At 37.5% G+C, this 19,479-nt stretch overlaps 2 protein-coding genes across 7 annotated transcripts in view; both read left to right on the top strand.

Annotated features, from left to right (window-relative positions):
• The window catches only part of myo1cb (myosin Ic, paralog b), a 41,467-nt gene extending 29,070 nt beyond the window's left edge, over positions 1–12,397 (top strand). For all 5 annotated transcript variants that reach the window (XM_077208257.1, XM_077208259.1, XM_077208261.1 and 2 more), the window contains 28 exons: positions 252–450; positions 986–1,066; positions 1,321–1,500; positions 2,624–2,722; positions 2,851–2,964; positions 3,119–3,190; positions 3,684–3,803; positions 4,057–4,136; positions 4,536–4,641; positions 4,991–5,071; positions 5,162–5,253; positions 5,352–5,446; positions 5,565–5,611; positions 5,716–5,796; positions 6,305–6,410; positions 7,151–7,268; positions 7,677–7,790; positions 7,906–7,982; positions 8,069–8,222; positions 8,348–8,507; positions 8,595–8,678; positions 9,144–9,237; positions 9,329–9,384; positions 9,673–9,808; positions 10,133–10,203; positions 10,297–10,394; positions 10,524–10,623; positions 10,715–12,397. In XM_077208257.1, coding sequence (XP_077064372.1) covers positions 252–450; positions 986–1,066; positions 1,321–1,500; positions 2,624–2,722; positions 2,851–2,964; positions 3,119–3,190; positions 3,684–3,803; positions 4,057–4,136; positions 4,536–4,641; positions 4,991–5,071; positions 5,162–5,253; positions 5,352–5,446; positions 5,565–5,611; positions 5,716–5,796; positions 6,305–6,410; positions 7,151–7,268; positions 7,677–7,790; positions 7,906–7,982; positions 8,069–8,222; positions 8,348–8,507; positions 8,595–8,678; positions 9,144–9,237; positions 9,329–9,384; positions 9,673–9,808; positions 10,133–10,203; positions 10,297–10,394; positions 10,524–10,623; positions 10,715–10,741 — 2,842 coding nt within the window. In that variant the 3' untranslated portion in view covers positions 10,742–12,397. The remainder of the gene's footprint in view (positions 1–251; positions 451–985; positions 1,067–1,320; positions 1,501–2,623; positions 2,723–2,850; positions 2,965–3,118; positions 3,191–3,683; positions 3,804–4,056; positions 4,137–4,535; positions 4,642–4,990; positions 5,072–5,161; positions 5,254–5,351; positions 5,447–5,564; positions 5,612–5,715; positions 5,797–6,304; positions 6,411–7,150; positions 7,269–7,676; positions 7,791–7,905; positions 7,983–8,068; positions 8,223–8,347; positions 8,508–8,594; positions 8,679–9,143; positions 9,238–9,328; positions 9,385–9,672; positions 9,809–10,132; positions 10,204–10,296; positions 10,395–10,523; positions 10,624–10,714) is intronic.
• Positions 12,398–12,942: 545 nt separating this feature from the next.
• On the top strand, positions 12,943–18,559 carry LOC143716091 (NLR family CARD domain-containing protein 3). Of its 2 annotated transcripts, none has more exons than XM_077208244.1 (8): positions 12,943–13,010; positions 13,737–15,633; positions 16,234–16,656; positions 16,785–16,871; positions 16,993–17,076; positions 17,166–17,249; positions 17,340–17,423; positions 17,514–18,559. In XM_077208244.1, the coding sequence occupies exons 2-8, from the start codon at positions 13,808–13,810 to the stop codon at positions 17,605–17,607; spliced, it is 2,682 nt and encodes an 893-aa protein (XP_077064359.1). In that variant the 5' UTR covers positions 12,943–13,010; positions 13,737–13,807; the 3' UTR covers positions 17,608–18,559. The 2 variants fall into 2 exon arrangements, with proteins under 2 accessions (XP_077064359.1, XP_077064358.1); XM_077208243.1 differs by having other exon boundaries at positions 12,986–13,259.
• The last annotated feature ends 920 nt before the right edge of the window (positions 18,560–19,479 follow it).

Genomic DNA, 19,479 nt, shown 5'->3' with positions numbered 1-19,479 from the left:
TAATGAAATTAAAATACAAAAAATGTAAACTTTGTAAAATAATTTCTTAATTTCAAATATTCAAATTTGAATCTATATAAATAATTTTTATTTATCTACTTCAGCAACTGAAGTACTTAATTTTAGATTAATTATCAATTTTATTTATTTATTATTATTGTAATCTTATTTTGTTACATTTAAAAAAAATACTTTATGAAATCTACATACTGTAACCAAGCATTTATGATCTTGACATATTCCCTATACAGTTATGCCGTGGGTGATAATGCGTACCGCTCCATGCGGACTGAGAGACGGGACCAGTGCATCCTCATCTCAGGTGAGAGCGGTGCTGGAAAGACAGAAGCCTCCAAGAAGGTTCTGCAGTACTACGCCTTCACCTGCCCTGCCAGTGAGAGTGTGCAGACCGTCAAAGATCGCCTGCTACAATCCAACCCTGTGCTGGAGGTAAACATGTACACAGCACATCTAAACTAAAATGTTTCATCATGACATATAATTTTACTAATCTCCAAATGCCAGCGTATAGTGGAGAGATCAGTACGTGCTGTAATTGTTGCCCTGGACTGCTGTCATAGCGGAAAATGCTCTGAATGACTCTTAGTGATGCCAAGGAAAAGCTTTGAGTTTATTTTGAGTCAGAGTTTATTCTGAGCAGTTTGTTGTCCTGGTTTCAGTAAAAATCTCTCCAGTAATTATACGCCACTGTTATTATCTGTGCGATAAGACTGGGGCATACATGAAGGACGTCTAAAAATGGAAAGGCCAACGGAAGCAGCGCAGACTGCCGTTCTGCCAGATGTTTCGCAGATGTGGTGCTTCCCTGTAAAATAGCAGTGTGTGTAGATCTAGTAGTGTGTGTATAAGCGTATTTGTGTAAATGATAAAGATTTTTTTTTTCTGTATGCTGTACTGAATTGTAATATTCATAATTTTTCCTTCACAAAAATCTTTGTTTTCCTTTGAATAACTCTTCTCTCAGGCCTTTGGAAATGCAAAAACTTTACGAAATGACAATTCCAGTCGCTTTGGGAAATACATGGACATTCAGTTCGACTTCAAGGTGAGTTTGATCATTTGTTAAACAATATTAATGTTGTTACATGATCATCAAGCAAAGCTCACACTCAATCGCTATGATCCACCTTCTGTCGATACACCTTTACCCCTACACTTCTCTTCTTGGGTTGGGGATTTGCCTGCATCCACCTGCGTGTTTACGTGTTTGTGTTTGTGTGAAATTATGCGTGCTTGCATGTGTGTCAGAAACCCGGTATTATCCCCTCTGCTTCTCCCTTTGGGTGTCCCCGTTGGCAGGGTGCTCCAGTAGGGGGTCACATCCTGAATTACCTGCTGGAGAAATCACGCGTCGTACACCAGAGCCATGGCGAGAGAAACTTCCACATCTTCTATCAGCTCATTGAAGGAGGAGAGGATGATCTCCTGAGGAGGCTGGGCCTGGAGAAGAATGCCCAACAGTACCAGTATCTGGTGAAGGTGAGAGACAGACCTCACACACTTGTTATGGTTACAGCAAATGACCTAGTCTGAGATGGAAAGACAGCTGTACATTTAAGAAAAAGCTGTGGTTTAGTAGTTTGCACACATGCTTCAGACACATTGGGTCATGCTGGTCAAGCAAAGATGCTGGTTAAAATCTGATGTTGTGTCTTGGTCCCATGTCTATGTCTCTGTCTGTCGTCCCTCCATTAAATACGAAAGCTGGTTTCCACCTCACAGTTAAAAAAATTAAATGGATTTTTAACGATAACTTAAAGACAACATAAAGAGAGCCTTACTGTGAGCTGCAAGTTTTTTTATTGATTGTATTTGCTTCTGTTGAAGCTGTTAACCTGCATTATTCTAAGAAATTATTCTAAGAAAAAAATTAAAATAATATATATCTATATATATATATATTTTTTTTTTTTTTTTGTGTGTGTTTAACAGCAGAATTCGTGGCGAAAAACTACATTACCCATGATGTTGTACAGACAAATCCACCAATCAGAGTTGAAACAAGAAAAACATGCCAAAAGATCTCATTAATTACACAACACCGAAAAATTACCTAATTGAGTTGGTCAAAATACTTTAATATTTGAATATATATACATATATATATTGACTTTTAATATTTAAATGTTTTTATATTTCTTGTTCTTGCGACTTCGGTAATGTCACATTTGTTTCTCATCATTGATTTTATTTTATTTGTCATTATTGCCACTATCTCAGTTTTTTGCTACTTTATTTTCCACAATTGTGACTATTTCAAAAAATGTGAATCATATTTCATATTGTGATTTTGTCTTATTTCAAACTTTATCTCAGAATTACCTCGTTTTTCTTTTTTTTTACTCTTAGGCGGAAACAGGTTTTCATTATCAATAAAAATGTAAATAAAGCCCCCAAAATATTTCCAGCTCAGTTTACCACATACATGTATGTTGGACCTGTGTATGAGTATTCATCATAAATGGAATCATAAATTTTCCCACAAGTATGCAGGAATGTCCCTTCCTCTCGCTCCCCTGGTGTTTAATAGAGGAAGTCAAGAGGAGCCCCTCCTCCCTTGGTTTCCTCTGTTGTGCTGAGTGAGTGTGTGTGTGTTTTTCAGGGCAACTGTCCCAAAGTGAGCTCCATAAATGACCGCAATGACTGGAAGATGGTGAGGAAAGCCCTCAGCGTCATTGGCTTCACTGATGATGAAGTGGAGGTATGATCGACCAATCACAATACACATACACTATGAACTATAAGTCAATGTTCTTCTCTTAGAAACAGAAAGTTCTTCCTCTTTATTTTAATCTTTCATCTCATTCACACCCGTCTCTTTCCTCACAGGAGCTTCTGAACATTATTGCCAGTGTGCTACACTTGGGGAATGTCCAATACGGAGGAGAGGACAGTGGTAGTGCCTATATCACTACAGAAACACAGATTAAATACTTAGCCAGGGTAATAGGACAGTTTATTTATATCACTGGACTATGACCACATGTGCATGACCTCTTTTTGTGTTAAAACCTCTTGCAATTTTTTCTTTTTATTAAAATTCCATGTCAGGGGGTTGTTGTTGACTGTGCTTGTGCGTGTATTTGTGATATTGCAGTTGTTAGGTGTGGACGGCACTGATCTTAAAGAGGCTCTTACGCATAAAAAGATCATTGCCAAAGGAGAAGAGGTATGTTCCCAATCATTTAGAGTAAAAATATTGATTTGGCCTTTTGTTAAGACAAACATCACTATTTCTATTGCTTATTCTTGGACATGGGTTTGTTAAGGAGAGGTGTGATATTACTCTTGAATCATTAATCATACTAATGATTTTTGACTGGCAGATGATAAAAAAGGGTGAAAAAAATCCCATAGATGTACATTATATGAGGGATCTGAGTCATGTCTAGGGAACAAAATATCATAGAGACTTTCAGGTGGCCGGCAGATATTACATACGAAAGCACCATTAACATTTTCAAAAAAATATGTGAAAATCTTGAAACGTGATAGAATGTCAAATCACATTCGATTCAAAGCTTGTATTCAAACCATCTTTAGTAAAATAGTAGTGTTGCTTCATTTTTTTCTCGTTTCACAGAAAGTTTTATGTGTGTATAATATGTAATAATTGTTTATGAATGTTTCCCATAATTCCACTGTCTGTGTTTTGGTTGTAGCTGATGAGTCCTTTAAATCAAGAGCAGGCCTCTTCAGCACGGGATGCCTTATCTAAAGCCATATACGGTCGTACTTTTACTTGGCTGGTCAACAAAATTAATGACTCTCTGGCCTTTAAGGTATGGACCTATTCTGCTGTTAAATACTCTATCAGCTCCATGGCTTTGCAAATTCTCTGATATTACCTAATGTGAATATGTAGCTCCCCCACGTGGAGAAAGCTAGGAAATGACACAATATAGCTACTCCAGTTTTCCGATGGGAGTTATTGGAACACATGCTCACCATATGATGTTACAGTCTGTGGATGTTTAGTCTGAATGGTGCGCCACAGCTGTTGTTGAATATTTCTGTGCTTTTAATGTTTCACAGGATGATTCATTTAACAGTAAGAACGCTTCTGTCATTGGTCTGCTTGACATCTATGGTTTTGAAGTCTTTCAGATCAACAGGTAAAGTAAATATATCAAATGTAATATTATTTATGTTATACACTTAAACAATTTATATGATGTTTAATATTATAATATTGCATGCACTATTTATTTTATATTACTATGAATAATTTAATATTATTTAAAACATTAAAATAATATTTAATCATATTTAATCCAATATTTTAAAAATGTAAATATTATTGTAATTGTTTAAAAAAAATTATATAGATTCATATTTAGTATTTTTAATAAAATTTCATACATTATAAATATATATATTATATTTTTTTCCTTTTTTAGATCTACCTTTAATATTTTGGTTATTATTATGGTTGACATTGTTTTTTTTCACAAGTATATAGCAAGACTTTGATTTTCAAAGATATCTCAATCTGCCTCTCTTTGTCTGTCTAGTTTTGAGCAGTTTTGTATCAACTATTGTAATGAGAAGCTGCAGCAGCTCTTCATTGAACTGACTCTGAAGTCGGAGCAGGAGGAATATGAAGCTGAGGGAATCACGGTGAGATTCTCCTATATACATACACATAGCTCAGCATGTGAGACTCATGTGCAGGGTGGTGGAACGGGGTCTTAATCACAGCTCAATGGGCATATTATGGGCAAACGTGTAGTGGGATTTATTTTCATGCTGTTATTATGGTAATGCTGACCTCTCACACTGCCGATAAAACATTTTGACGCATACACTGTTAAAGAAAGCCCATTTGTGGCCATGATTCGCGGGTGGGCTGGGAATGCTCTTGATTTTGCGTTCTTTGAATTTTATTGCAAAAACAACATCACAAATTTTGAATATTTTCCACTTGTTTCAAATGCAGTAATGCTCATGTTTTTTTTTTGTTCTCTAGTGGGAGCCTGTGCAATATTTTAACAACAAGATCATTTGTGATCTTGTGGAGGAGAAGTTTAAAGGAATCATTTCCATCCTGGTGAGAATGCTCTCTGTTTACTTTCATTAATAATGTATTAAATATTGTCTCAAGCTGCTTAAAGCTATTATTCACCTCTCTTTTCTATAGGATGAAGAGTGTCTCCGTCCTGGAGATGCCAGTGACATCACCTTCCTGGAGAAGCTTGAGGACACTGTCGGTGGCCACGCCCACTTCGTAACGTCAGTCACGCCACCTTCCTTTTGTCATTCTATCTAATATCATGCTTAAAATCATATCCTGAGCATCTATAGATCAATACAATATGACTATATTACAGTCACAAGCTGGCTGATGGAAAAACACGTAAAGTGATGGGTCGTGAGGAGTTCAGACTGAGCCACTATGCAGGAGAAGTCAACTATAATGTCAACGGTCAGTTATTGAACAGAGGGCAGAGAAAAAATGAAGAAACAAGAGCAGGCTCTTATGCCCACAGATCTTTCCCAGGCTGAGCGTTGACTGACGTCATTGTGTATTTTCCATCTTCTAGGCTTCCTGGACAAGAACAATGATCTCCTTTTCAGAAACCTGAAGGAGGTGAGGATACAGGCCCAGAAAAAACATTATATTATAAGAAAAATACACTGTATCTGTTCTAAAATTTCCAATGATTAAACATGTAAATGTGTCTGTATGTTCAGGTCATGTGTATGTCCGAAAATAAAATCCTCACTCACTGCTTTGATCGAGAGGAGCTCACAGACAAGAAACGGCCAGAGACGGTATTTATTTATCTATCTATCTATCTATCTATCTATCTATCTATCTATCTATCTATCTATCTATCTATCTATCTATCTATCTATCTATCTATCTATCTATCTATCTATCTAGAACAGAACTGTAAACAACAAAAATTTGTTTGTGAATTAGTTCCACATTCATAGTAGCATTTATACATGAACCTCAACAGCTTGGCCTCAGTCCATGAGAATGCAAATCTCTGCTTGCCACCTACACTGTGAGGAATTCCCTGACACTGTCGACCCCCTACACTCTGTGACTGTGTGCAACCCCCCCTCCCCTGATTCTAGTGCCCACTCCACAGATCTCCATTGGCTGAGTGTGGGTGGGCTGCTGTTTAGTTGTTTGCTTTCATTGTTGACCACTGGCTTCTCCCACATTGTCACTGCCTGGCTGGACTTGCACACTGTCGCTTGTGTTCTTGCTTATTTCTCACTGTCCATCTCTTTTTCTTGTTCCTTCGCTCCGTTGGCTCACTGCAACCAGGCAGCAACCCAGTTCAAGACCAGCCTGGCGAAGTTGATGGAAATACTGATGTCTAAGGAACCGTCTTACGTGCGCTGCATAAAGCCTAATGATGCCAAGCAAGCAGGTTTGTGAGAAATTTTCAATATTCTTGAGTTTTAGTGCTGTTTATCTCTTAGAAATCGTTATACTTTATACTTGTGCCTATTCCTTTCAAATGTTCCCTTTCTGACAGTATTAGTATGGTATTACGGTATATGGCAATATAATGGTAATTTTATGTATTCCATTGTTCTGGGTTATTGCCATATTTACAAACCATGGTGTTTGTATGGTACTCCAAGGTATGTAGAAAATGTTGTTGCTTATAGGACATTAAAAATATTAGTAATATAGTTTTTTGAACGGAATATGGTTATACCTTTTGTATTTTTTATACTTTTTTCATGTCAAGCCATCCAACATTTAGTCATTATTAAACATTTAAAAACAACAGAACATGACCCAAAGTGCTATACAAGTCTAGGATAAATGAAGCGAAATTGGCTTTAAAATTAATTAAAATTAATAAGTTAAATATGTAACTCTCTAGAAAACAAGGGATTCATTTTATTTCAAATCTTGAGTTGATTTATGCATTTTCTTCTCCAACTGTTTTTAATGGATTCATTGTTCAAACTGCAGTCATTCATTCCCTCAGTCTGATTCTCTCTTACTTCATCAGCTCCTTTGTTTTGCTCTTGTCATTTGTTAGCATCTTTTGTTCGTTAATAAGCTCTTATACTCAAAAATATCGGCAAATCTATGGTTTGACACACACTAAATGCATGATTTTACAATTTATTAAACTGAGATCTCTCTCTATAGGGCGCTTTGATGAAGTCCTCATCAGGCACCAAGTAAAATATCTTGGTCTGATGGAAAACCTTCGGGTGAGGAGAGCTGGGTTTGCATATCGCCGTCGCTACGAGACCTTCCTACAAAGGTTAGCATCTACATGACTGAAAAAATACTCACAACTTAGACATATTTGAACCATTTTTTCATGCTGGTCTTATATTGGCACAACGTGGACATTGTTGCAAGTGTAGCCTAGCTGCGTGACCGAACATACCTCATAACAGTAACCCGCAATACGCTTGAACTTGTCGTTTATACCAGCCTTAACCAGCTGAACCAATTTAGCTGATTTTGTCTTTTTTCAGCAAGGCTCTCACAAAAAAAGCTTATATTTGTAATCTCTGTTATATTTCATACTTTCTGATCCTCTTTTAAAAGCTCATCACTTCCTGTGGACTTCAGTGATAATGAAGGTCAAAAGGAACAAGAAATGTAACGAAAACAGTTATTCCTGTTTGTACTTAACTAACTTGCTTGACGTTTCCTGTTTCAGGTATAAATCCCTGTGTCCAAACACATGGCCCACCTGGAATGGCCGCCTGGTCGATGGAGTGTCCACACTCGTCAAACACATTGGCTACAAACCCGAGGAGTACAAACTCGGCAGGTTGGTTACACAAATGTTCTAAAATGCCAACTCTTATTTTATTAGTATTAATAAATCAGTGTTATTTTTGTGGTACCAGAAAAGATGAAGGCACCTTTCCCTTTTTTTTTTACAGGACCAAAATCTTCATTCGCTTCCCCAAAACCTTGTTCGCAACCGAAGATGCACTAGAAGTCAGAAAACACAGCCTTGGTATGAGCCATATTCAAATGCAAATCTTGAGTAACTGGATGGTCTGCGGTGCTCCTCAACTTCCACAATCTGTTCTTTATGCACAGCTACCAAACTGCAGTCATCCTGGAAAGGCTACAGTCAAAAAACCAAATATTGTAAAATGCGACAATCAGCAATCCGGATCCAAGCATGGTGGAGAGGTATTCTGGCCCGCAGGAGGGCGAAGCGTAGAAGAGAGGCTGCCAACATGATCCGCAGGTCTGTGTGCATGACTTGATTTGTACAATAGTCAATACCGCATCACATGCGATTTGATTCTGCCCAGTAATCGAGAGGCTATGCTCATTTTTGTTTATTTTTTTTGCCTGTGGTCACTGTTACAGGTTCATAAAAGGCTTCATCTACCGCCACCAGCCACGTTGCCCAGAGAACGAGTTCTTCCTGGACTACGTTCGCTACTCGTTCCTGATGAAGTTGCACAGGAGCCTGCCCAAAACAGTTTTGGATAAGAGTTGGCCAAAGCCCCCTCCCGCCCTCATCGAGGTGAGATATCAGTCATTAGTACAATCATGAACTCGTCTAGACCAGAGGGCTATAAACTGAGAGATTATGCCTTCCTTTTGTTCACAGGCTTCAGAACACCTCCGCAAACTCTGCATGCAGAACATGGTGTGGAAGTACTGCAAGAATATCAACACCGAATGGAAGCACCAGGTGTGATATTTTACATAGTTAATTATTTTATTTATTTATTATTAATTGTAATTTATTATTAGTCCATTTGTATTATATATTTTATATTATAATATTTATTCATTCACTTGATTGTTGGGCTACTGGAAATGAAGCTTCACCCCCAGAACCACTCTCAAGTTTTACATAGTTTTATTTTATTTTATTTTAGTTTTGTTTTGTTTAATTATATTTTATTATTAGTCCATTTTTTTATTCTTCATTTTACATTGTAATATTTATTGATTCACTTGATGGGCTCCTGGAAATTATGATTACATTTGGAATAGAAGAATTTGGTTTTACACAGATACATTTTTTATTTTATTATAATTTATTAATAATTATAATTTATTATTTGCTCCATTTTTATGTTATATAAATTATTTATTAATACACTTGATTTTTGGGTTACTGTAAATGAAGCTTTATTATCTGTTATTGCAGTTGGAGCAAAAGACGGTAGCAAGTGAAATCTTTAAGGACAAGAAGGACAACTACCCACAAAGTGTCCCAAAACTTTTTGTGGGCACAAGGCTCAGTGAGTTTTCATTCTCTTTTTCAGCCTCAGTTTGGAGACTCATTTTCTATGCTGTATATTAAATTTTTTTTCCTGTGTGTGTGTTCAAAAGATGGGGAGGACATCAATCCTAAAGTGCTACAGGCTCTGGGAAATGACAAGATGAAGGTGGGTTGAATTCTAGGCTAGTGATTTGTGGTTTTTTTAGCAAAATCTCTATAGTTCGTTACTCTTTTTATATAAATCCATTCATCAGTCTCACCAAAGAAGCCAGAAGTCTGTCATTTTGCATGACTGAATATGTGATAAACTGTACATGACTTTATTTCTCAGTCTTTGTAGGTGTTTCCTCAGGCAAAATACCTAACAATTTGTGAAGCATCTGTGATAATAGATGGAATGTAAAGATTGTGTCTCTCCTAATGTAATCGAAACGTCATCGGTCCTTCCCCACAGTACGCTGTTCCAGTGACTAAGTATGATAGAAAAGGATACAAAGCTCGCAACCGACAGCTCCTGCTCACGGCGAACAGCGCCGTTATTGTGGAGGAGGCCAAACTGAAACAGCGGATCGACTACAGCTCACTGAAAGGTGAAAAGGAAGAGAGATCGAGAACAAGTCTTAAACTGTTCTTACACTTTGTTTGACTGCTTGCTGGAACCAGAGTTCGTTACTTCCAATTTTCACATTACGTTATCAATGTGTGTACTACCATGAGTACTAGCTTCACCTGTTTAGTTGCAAAGATACACTTTATTTGCTATTGCTAACGGCTCACTTTTGCCAGTTTGAACAGATTGCAGTCATATGAATTGTAATGCGTTTTCAAGCAGACTTGCCATGACAAACAGCATTGACAAAAAAAGAAGAAAGAATCAAAAAGTGACACACTGACCACTTCTGTTTTATCTGTAGGGATTTCTGTCAGCTCTCTAAGTGACGGCATGTTCGTTCTCCATGTTGCTCTTGAAGACAATAAGCAGAAAGTAAGTCGAAAGATTGTTTATTTGCTTTTATTTACCTTAAGTGCTAAACTTCCTGTTGTCAGAGTGAATATGTGAACTGTATTGGTGTCACAGGGTGATGTGGTGCTTCAGAATGAGCATGTGATCGAGACGTTAACCAAAGTGGCTATCTGTGCTGACAAGATCAACAGCATTAACATTAACCAGGGAAGGTGAGTTGCAGGCGCAAAATTATTTTGTAAAATAAATTCTGAGATTTACACAAGTCTGTCTTGAAACTCAGATTATGAAATTATTATACTTTTATGAATAAAAGCTTTTGCTTTCCCTCTCATGGACAGTATAAAGTTCAATGTGGCTCAAGGAAAAGAAGGGATCATAGATTTCACTTCTGGCTCAGAGTTGCTGATAGCCAAGGCTAAGGATGGCCACCTTTCTGTGGTGAGAATTGCTGACGAAATTAATTGAAATGTATCCAAATTATTTCAATTAGAAAAAAGAAAAAATTAACAAGTGTGTTTTTATTTCTCAGATTGCCCCTCGCCTCAACTCAAGATGATGGACGAGTCATAACCAAGCACTTCCTGCGTTCTCACATGATCTTCCAGATATGCTCTTTGGTTAATCAATCACATGATTACAGACGGAGCTTATCTCTGCAAACGAGACGCCAGCTGCACCAAAGGCCTCTGCTTTCAGTTGTGAAAATCTAGCGACTTATTTATGTTTTGGGGTTTAATACTGTTATATGAATATTATGATTTTATACGTCAAAGCCAAGAAATAACAAAATATATATATATGTGCATTTTTCCTGCACTCTGTCTTTATCTAGCTTTTTTGGGGTTGTTGATTGATTTGTTAGAGAAGGTGACCTCAGCCATGTAACCGAGGAAAATCAGGGTTCATAGTTTTTAGTTATTCGCTTCGGTTCTATTTATGTTCACCCGTGATTTACTTTTCCATGGATCCTGCAATCCAAACCTACTCGGACCCAGTACACTTTTTCTTCCAGTGAATTACTGTCATTGTAATGTGAGTTATAATTACTTGGTAACTAAATTAAAACGTTCATAGGAAAGGTATTAATTACTTTTTGCATATAGAAGATTACTTGGAGATGTTGATATGAACTGTTCTATATGTGCGACATCATTTTGCTTACAAGCCTGGTAAGTTATTAACATTAGTTGATTTGTTCAAGAGAAATGAAAACGAACTTTTAAAGAACTTATGCCAAGTGCATTGAAGGTGCGTGTTATGTATGAAAAGGCTCCTGAAATCTTAATGTTGATGGAAAGAGTGTGCACGTTACAACCAATGATAGTTAATATGCTAGAGCACCAGCTCCATTTTTCACATTGTGATTGATTCGTCATTCATTACACATATTAACAGTTTGAAGATCAGTAAATATGACTTTTCTCAGTCCCAAATCTGTGCCTCAAAATGTTAGGGTTAGGGTTAGAGAGTATTTTTGATAAGATCAGAAAAGTGTTCCTGTAGAAATGGGATGAAATGGACACGAGATTGATCTCCAGTGGTCAATCACTCAGGCTTTGTGCTCCTAATACACTGGACACAATAATCATATTAACGCAATGTCCCCCACATTAGCAATGCTCTAAGCTTGTGAGAGATGTTGTTAGCCCTAATAGTTTGGGAAGTTATGTGTTATCTACAAAAAAAGGCTTGTTTATTTCTCTTGAGGCAGGTTTGTGTATATGTAGATAAAAAGTAACAGCACTACTAAATGTTTGCAAACCAAATTTAAATGTTATTTTAGAAATTAAACATGGAAATGTGGCATACCCTGTGCACTGTAGGATTTCAGGCACCGAAAACTTTTAAAAGCACAATTATTTGATATTGCCTTGATGACATGACCAGTAAATGAGAATGTTCAGAGAAACATTGAGCATGTGCCTACCATAGCTAGTGTCATAGTTGAGGATACTTAAAAGAAAACACTGTAAGAATACACATTCAATGATTTTTTGCATAAGTGCCGCATGTAATGTATTTAGAACAAATACCTATTTTTGACATTTATAAAATACCCCAATACTGTACACACAAACTCATGGCCCACCAGTTGAAATGTAATTCACACTTTGTAATTTTGTTTTATACTATTTGTGTAAAATGCCTGGAAATCTGTCCATTTGGAGCAAACTGACAATGTATCTGAGCATATTAAAGCTGATTAAAAACATTGAGGTGCCAGCTCTGTATTTTTCATGGGAATGGGTATTTTTTGAACTCATTATTTAAGGTATAAGTCACAACTTGTATTTCCTGCTTTATTATCATCTGCTGGAAATTTAGTTTTGCATTTCACAAAGGAAAAATTACTATTTTAAAGGCAGAAAATTAATTGTGTTCAAGTTGTGGTAACATGATCCAGAAAAGGAAAGGAAGCCTGGGGAATAGAGATATGTCATATGATGTCATTGGGATGTTACTGACAATTTTTTTATTTTTTTTCACTGGCAAAGGGTTTGAATGAAAGAATTGCACATTGTAAAAATGTAACGTCAATGAGAGTTTTTCCACCTTTCACGTCAACTATTCTAATGTTTAATTACTTTAAAACTGTTAAGTTTATGAAAGTCAAAATCACAGCAAAACAAAAGCATTTTGAATAGAGTCTGAATAAAAGTGTTGGAGTTGAATTCTTGTCATTAGCGTAGGCTGTACTGTAAATATTGTGTTGTAAGGATGCATTGGGAAAACCCCAGACATGGCAGAACATAGGCCTACCCCTAGACTGGCAGTGGGCGGAGATCCTTCAACTTCTTGAATTCTACTATTTCCCAATATATCAGGTGACTTGGAGAAAAAGACTAAGTAATTTCAGTCATATTTTTAGACAACTAAGACCTTTCCGTTTCACTATTGTGATAAATATTTGCGAAATGGTTGCATACGTTACATGTAATCGATAAGAGCTTCTGATTTGTCAATATAATTATGTTTATAATACGCTTATTATGTCGCAAAAGAATAGTTTCACTTTCAACCACTATTGAATCAATGAGAGTCTACGGAAGTGTGGGAATAATGCGTGTGACCCTGTAAGTTAGTTTATTTATTTATTTGTATTAAGTAATTACGCTGTGGTTATATGGAACTGTTAATTTATTAATTCGATGTACACAAATTTAACTGTAAATTTAATGGGATAGGCTTTTCTGTCATTTTTCCGGACCGAAGTAAGTTAGTTAGCTTAGCTATTCGACTGATTCCAATTGTCCCTGTCATAACTAAATCATCTTAAACACAGCTTTCTATTTATGTTTGTTACTGTGGTTATATTTATATATACATTTCCAAATAAGTAATAGGCCTACTTATGTTTTTGTTTATTTACCGACATCGGTCCAAAAGGAAAACGATAATCGAATTGTTGCAATGGTAACTTCAGTTCAAAGGCGACAATTTTGTGAGATTTTGTGTTTGCTGCAAGTTTTTTTGAACACATTACTGAAATACAGTTTATATAAAAAGAATAAGTACTTTTAAGTTACACATTTTCTTTTGACTTCCTTTAGGGTGGGGGAGGTGAAGCCTTAATTAGGGGGCCCCAGACTCCCCTATATATAATCAGCAACATATTAAAGTGATGGCTGTTGGAGTCTGTTGCACAGAAATTCAACAGCGTCGCGTGGAGCTGGTGGAGAACTACAGCAAACACCTGACACGCCTGCTGGACGTACTGTTTAATGTGGGGGCGGTGACCGAGGAGGACCTCAGTCTCATCAGAGGTTCGGCTGTTAGAGGTGAGCGAGAATGTATGAGAGTACTGTTGGATGTACTGAACGGGAGAGGAGAAGAATCATGCAGGGCGTTCCTCTACATACTGCAAAGTGTTCAAGGTGAGACCACAAAGCCAGGACATGCCAACAAGCAAGAGCATCTCAAAAAGCACAAGGACATCTTGGCCAGACAGCACAGTCTGGTGGACTATCTCAGCATCAGAGGACACAATTTAGGGCAGGATGAAACCTGGTACTTGACTGATATCACCTTCTCAAGACAAGCTGGTTATGCATCGCCTTCTCAATGCCGACATGAGTCAGCAGGAGTTGGGGATGCTTTCAGGACACGCACGGATGAGATCTGCGTTTTCAGGGATGTGTATGAGAATCTGGTGTCCAAACCATCGAGTGGTGTGAATATGCTGTCAGGAGTTGCTGGAAGTGGGAAAACCACGGTTGTGAGACGGCTGGTGCGAGAGTGGGCTGCAGAAAACACCTCGTCCAAGATTGTCCTATCTCTGTCCTTTCGTGAGCTAAACCTCATATCTCAAGAGCAGAGCTTGCAGGACCTGCTCTCGGATCACTACATCCACCTAAAACCTTTCCTGCACGAGTTACTGAGCTCAAACCCACCCAAGTTTTTACTCATCTTAGATGGTCTGGATGAGTTCTGCTACCCTCTTAATTTCGAACACACTCCCAAGTGCTCAAATCCTGAGCGGGTGCAGCCTATACAATCCATTGTGGTGAACTTAATCAAAGGAATTCTGCTTCCAGGCGTGTCCATTTTCCTCACCTCACGGCCTCATGCGGTCTCCAAAGTTCCTCCAGTGCTGGTCAGTCAGTTTTACAGTCTACTAGGTTTCTCTTTAGCCCAGCAGAAGCAGTACTTTGAGCAGAACTGTAGTTCTCCGGAGGCTGCCGCTTCAGTGTGGGCCTCTGTGTCGTCCCATAAGCCCCTTCTCCTCATGTGCCACATTCCTGCATTCTGTTGGATTGTGTCCACCGCCTTGCATGACGGTGGTTCCTGCCTTTGTCCTGATTCTGTAAGTGCCAAGTCAGGAGAAAAGGGAGTCCTTGAGAAAGCCAACCAACCAAACTCTTCATTGGGATCTTCTGAGGTCCTTCTGAGCTCCAAACCAGTCACGATCACTGAGATCTATTGCTGCTTTGTAAAATCCATCGTGCTATTCCATGTGCAAGGGCGTAGCGAGGGCTCTCATCACGCCAGGCTTCAGCACGCCCCGCATGTCCTTGGCGAAATGCAGCCTATTCTCAAAAGCCTGGGAGCTATGGCCTTCAAAGGCCTCCTGGAGAGACGGTTCATCTTCGAAAGCTCTGATTTGAGCTCTTTTAATCTGGATAGCACCAAAATCTCACAGGTGTTCCTCTTTGAGATACTTAAAGAGGATCGAGCATCCCTCACCTTTGAAAAGGGCTTCCATTTTATCCACACCAGCGTGCAGGAGTTCCTGGCTGCCCTGTACTATGTTCTTCAGTCACTCTCAGGATCAGATCCATTTTTAGGGCTCAAACCAAGCACAGGCCAGTATTTTCAGTCTGTGTTTAAGCAGATGAAATCAGCCTTTAACAAATTCGGCAGACCGCGGCGCCTCTTCCGCAGGCGCATTAAGAAGGCTCTTCGCTGTGGTGTACAACATCAATCTGGACACATGGATCTTTTCTGCAGGTACCTTTTAAAACTGTTTTTATATTAAATGCATTTTCATACATTAATACATTTTCATGGATTAACGTGTCAAAAATCTTTCTTTTCAAAATCATTGATGCAAAATGCAATTCATACATACAGTGACTTGAATGCACATCTTGGTATTTTTTTATATTGTTTTAATTAGAAAAAAACATTTTAACAAAAGTTCTTATTAATGTCTAAAAACGTCTTGTCTGCTTAATTAAAGTCATGTGGTACAACCAACATGAAAAAAACGAAGCAGGAAAGTATGTAAAAGAGAGAAAAATTTAAGCTTTTTATGATGCAAAAAGGTTAGTACAGATTGTAAAATGTTACGCATGTGGCGCAACTCGCCAAAAATGTATAATACATAAATAATTCACATATCTAAAATAAAACTTTAATACATGTAAAAATAAGTTTTCTTGAAAACATGAATAATTTTCAAACCCAATAAACCAAAATTAATACAAATACTGCATTTGTTTCAATTGTTTTAAATGCAATGTTTTCTTCTTTTTAAAAGATTTTTTGATAGCTCTGATTTACTATGACTACATTTCATAACTGACCAGTTATTTCCCGCTTATCCAGGTTTGTATGCGGCCTGCTGGTTCCTAGAACACGTCTCATCCTAAATGGATTTTTCCCTGATGGGCCCAAGATGCATCTGCTCCGTTGCCAGCCCTCTCCAGACCCGACTCCTCCTTTCCTCCTCCATCTGTTACACTCCCAACTCCAGAGCTCCACCCTCAGCCCAGAGAGGCAGGTCAATGTTTGTCACTGTCTATATGAGGCCCTGGACCCTGGTTTATCCCAGCGGCTACAGGGTTGGATGAAAGTTCTTTCACAGCAGGCCCCGGGTCAGTCCGATTCGATAAAAAGGGACTGGAGCGAGCTGGCTTTCCTGTTACAGCTCAGCTCAGATCTGCAGGTTTTAAATTTGGACGCACAAGGACTTGATGCTGACGGATTACGCCGACTCCTACCTGTCCTTCCTCTCTTCTCAACTCTCAGGTAAATAGTGTAGGCTGGTAAAAGCTGTCGGCATAATTATTCAGAGATGACATGATGCATTCATTGTTAAATATTATTATTTATCCTACTTATTGTGTGATGTGTTATTGTGTGTTCTTTGCATAAAGCCTGGGCCAGAATCCTCTTGGTTCAGAGGGAGCGTCTGTGTTATCCCTCGTTCTGAGAAACCCAGATTGCCGCATTCAGAGGCTGTGGTAAGTAAAATAAAAATGATTGTAAATTAATACATTATCATTTATAAATCATCATAATTGAACTAATAAAAGATAATAGTGAAAAGTGAGACTTTGTCTTGACTGTGTATGTTCAATATAGGGTGGTTGCGACAGGGCTTGGGTGTGAAGGCCTGAGAATCCTTGTGGAAGCACTGAAAGAAAATCGTACTGTGACTGATCTCAGGTGAACTGTGAAAAAAAAACATAATTTCTCATTACAAATACACACAAGTTGCATCTTACTCGATATTTACAATATCATTCTTTCATTAGAATGGCCATCAATAAAATTGGAGATGATGGAGCTGGTTATCTTGCAGAATTGTTGAGGACGAATTGCACACTGACAGATATCAGGTGATCGAGACTAATCTCCGCCATTGCAGTCTTTCTAGTCAATTATTTATCTTCAGTGTTCACTTTGTTTAAACATTTTGCCATCAATAGACTTCGTGACAACCTAGTGACAGACAAAGGAGCAGAAGTCCTCATGGCTGCTCTCAAAGAGAACACTACATTAGAGTACCTGTGGTAAGAACCATTTAAAGCGGATTTATTTCAGTTTATTTCCTCGTGATTCAGTAACACAAGTGGCATATATTTTCTTTATATATATCGCAGGATGTTTGACAACAAGTTCACCAAAGACGGCGTCAAGAAGCTGAAAGAATTCTCAAATATCAGACCAAACCTTGACATTAAAGTTTGCGTCTGACCCACAACTGACAAACCAGTGGAACATCTCTAAACGGCATTTGCATTGCTGAACTGGCTCATTAACATTATTTTAATATTAGTACAACTTGTATATACAGTACACAAGACTGTTAACCACTCGGGCTACTACTGCCCTCTACTGGATTTTTAAAGAGCCGTGGATACTTATTGGTATGGTACGTTTGTAATATGTATTACCGCAAATTGGCATTTGGCTGTAATATAACCAGAACTGTCAATGATTCATAGACAGTTATTTCTAAAGACACTGAATTGCATTTATTTACTTTGTGAAATAGCTTTTTATTAGCAAAACCATTACTTTTGGCTAAAACCCACTCAACAGGATTTTACTGAAGCTTTTAAGTGCTTTGAGGACTCTAAAATGGCTTTTTAACACACCTCAGTTCTTATTGTATACTTTATAAATTATTTTCTTTCTTTCTCTTTTCTGCTATTGTGTCTCAGAGCAGTTTGATAATAATACTTTATTGCCCATTTTCTTTCTGGGCGCTTTTACATGAAGAGCAGGGTTCTTCTTAGATGCTTCATAAACAGAAGTAAAATGTATGTGTAAAATACACCAAAGCATAGTATTCTTTGGTTAGTCGATTCAAAGATACTATCTAATCAGTGATCGACATGTGAAACTATTGTTAACTATTGACTTCCTTAATTTATTACTGTTATTTTACATAAAGCCGGTTGCAATATATCTGTCAGATAATAGTGTTTTAAACATTGCATGCCTGTCTTCTCTCTGAAAGTTGCATAATATAGGTTCATGCATTGTTATATCATTAATTCTCGTAACATCACGAAATATGAATTAATAACAAGTATTATTGCTTAGCAATTCTTACAATGCAAAGTACAAGTTTTGTTATGCCATCATTAAAACAAGATGTACAAATATATGTTCAATAAACACATTATATGGGTTCTCCAGATTCCAGTTTGCTTTGGTAATGGAGTCCGTGGTTTGTCATAACACCAAAGTTCAAACCGCATTGCTTCAGAGTATAATTCCATATATTGATACCTGTTGTATTGAATGCAAAGGCTTGCCATACATGTGCATTCTCCCGTCTGTTTTACTGTCAAGTCTCAAATATTGCATACGTTTATTGATGTGCAGAATAGAGGATGATCAGCCAAAAAAAAAAAAAAAAAAAGGTTTTCACAGGTTCCTGAGGAATATTTAATATCAGTAATCCCTCATAAAGTAGCTGTCTGTATTTGAATGTAGTTGCTCATTTAATCCACCAGATGCCGACTAGATGTTTTGCGACTCGGATCACTCCTTTGTTCAGTTTAGTGCTTAGAAAGAGTACAAGCAACAACAGAAAACCTGATAATACTCCGTAAAAAGCAGAGTTAACTTCTCTTTTGATATTTGCTACTCAATTAGTCTATGCATTGTCAATCATCTTTAATAAAAAGACCACAGATAAATGCGACTTCAGAAGTATGAAAAGAGCTCAAATCTGATACCCAAAGAGCAAAGTGACTTTCTTTATCAGGAAAACCATAATGTACATCGAGACATTTGGCAAATTTGATTACGATATGTTATGTTTATTGCCAGTCTTCTAGTGGTTTTGCAATAATGTCATTGATGAACATCAGCTTGGCCGTTATTATGAGAGAGATTGAAATCGTGAAATACGAGGATTACTTCCTTGTTTGGGTTTTGTTTGTTGTTGTTTTTTAATTAATTTTAAAAAGCCATAAAATGTCATCAAATTCCGTAAAACTGTAGCAGCGTAAAATTGTAACAAAAATCCGGTGTGTTATGTGAATGTTCCTTGCGCTGGAGCAAAATATAATGTGCAATTATTTATATATTTGAACCGAGCGACGATTTGAT

The sequence above is a fragment of the Siphateles boraxobius genome, unplaced genomic scaffold (genome assembly GCF_051911475.1).
Source record: "Siphateles boraxobius isolate OS27281-9 unplaced genomic scaffold, OSU_SipBor_1 6, whole genome shotgun sequence".
NCBI classification, from domain to species: domain Eukaryota; kingdom Metazoa; phylum Chordata; class Actinopteri; order Cypriniformes; family Leuciscidae; genus Siphateles; species Siphateles boraxobius.
The sequence above is the reverse complement of the archived record's forward strand: the minus strand, read 5'-3'. Positions and strand labels throughout refer to the sequence as shown.

Coding starts and splice junctions, on each gene's coding strand:
- LOC143716091 (XM_077208244.1), top strand. CDS start 13,808: ATGGCTGTTGGAGTCTGTTGCACAGAAATTCAACAGCGTCGCGTGGAG. Junction 17,250..17,339: donor TGCACACTGACAGATATCAG/GTGATCGAGACT, acceptor TGCCATCAATAG/ACTTCGTGACAACCTAGTGA. Junction 17,424..17,513: donor ACTACATTAGAGTACCTGTG/GTAAGAACCATT, acceptor TATATATCGCAG/GATGTTTGACAACAAGTTCA.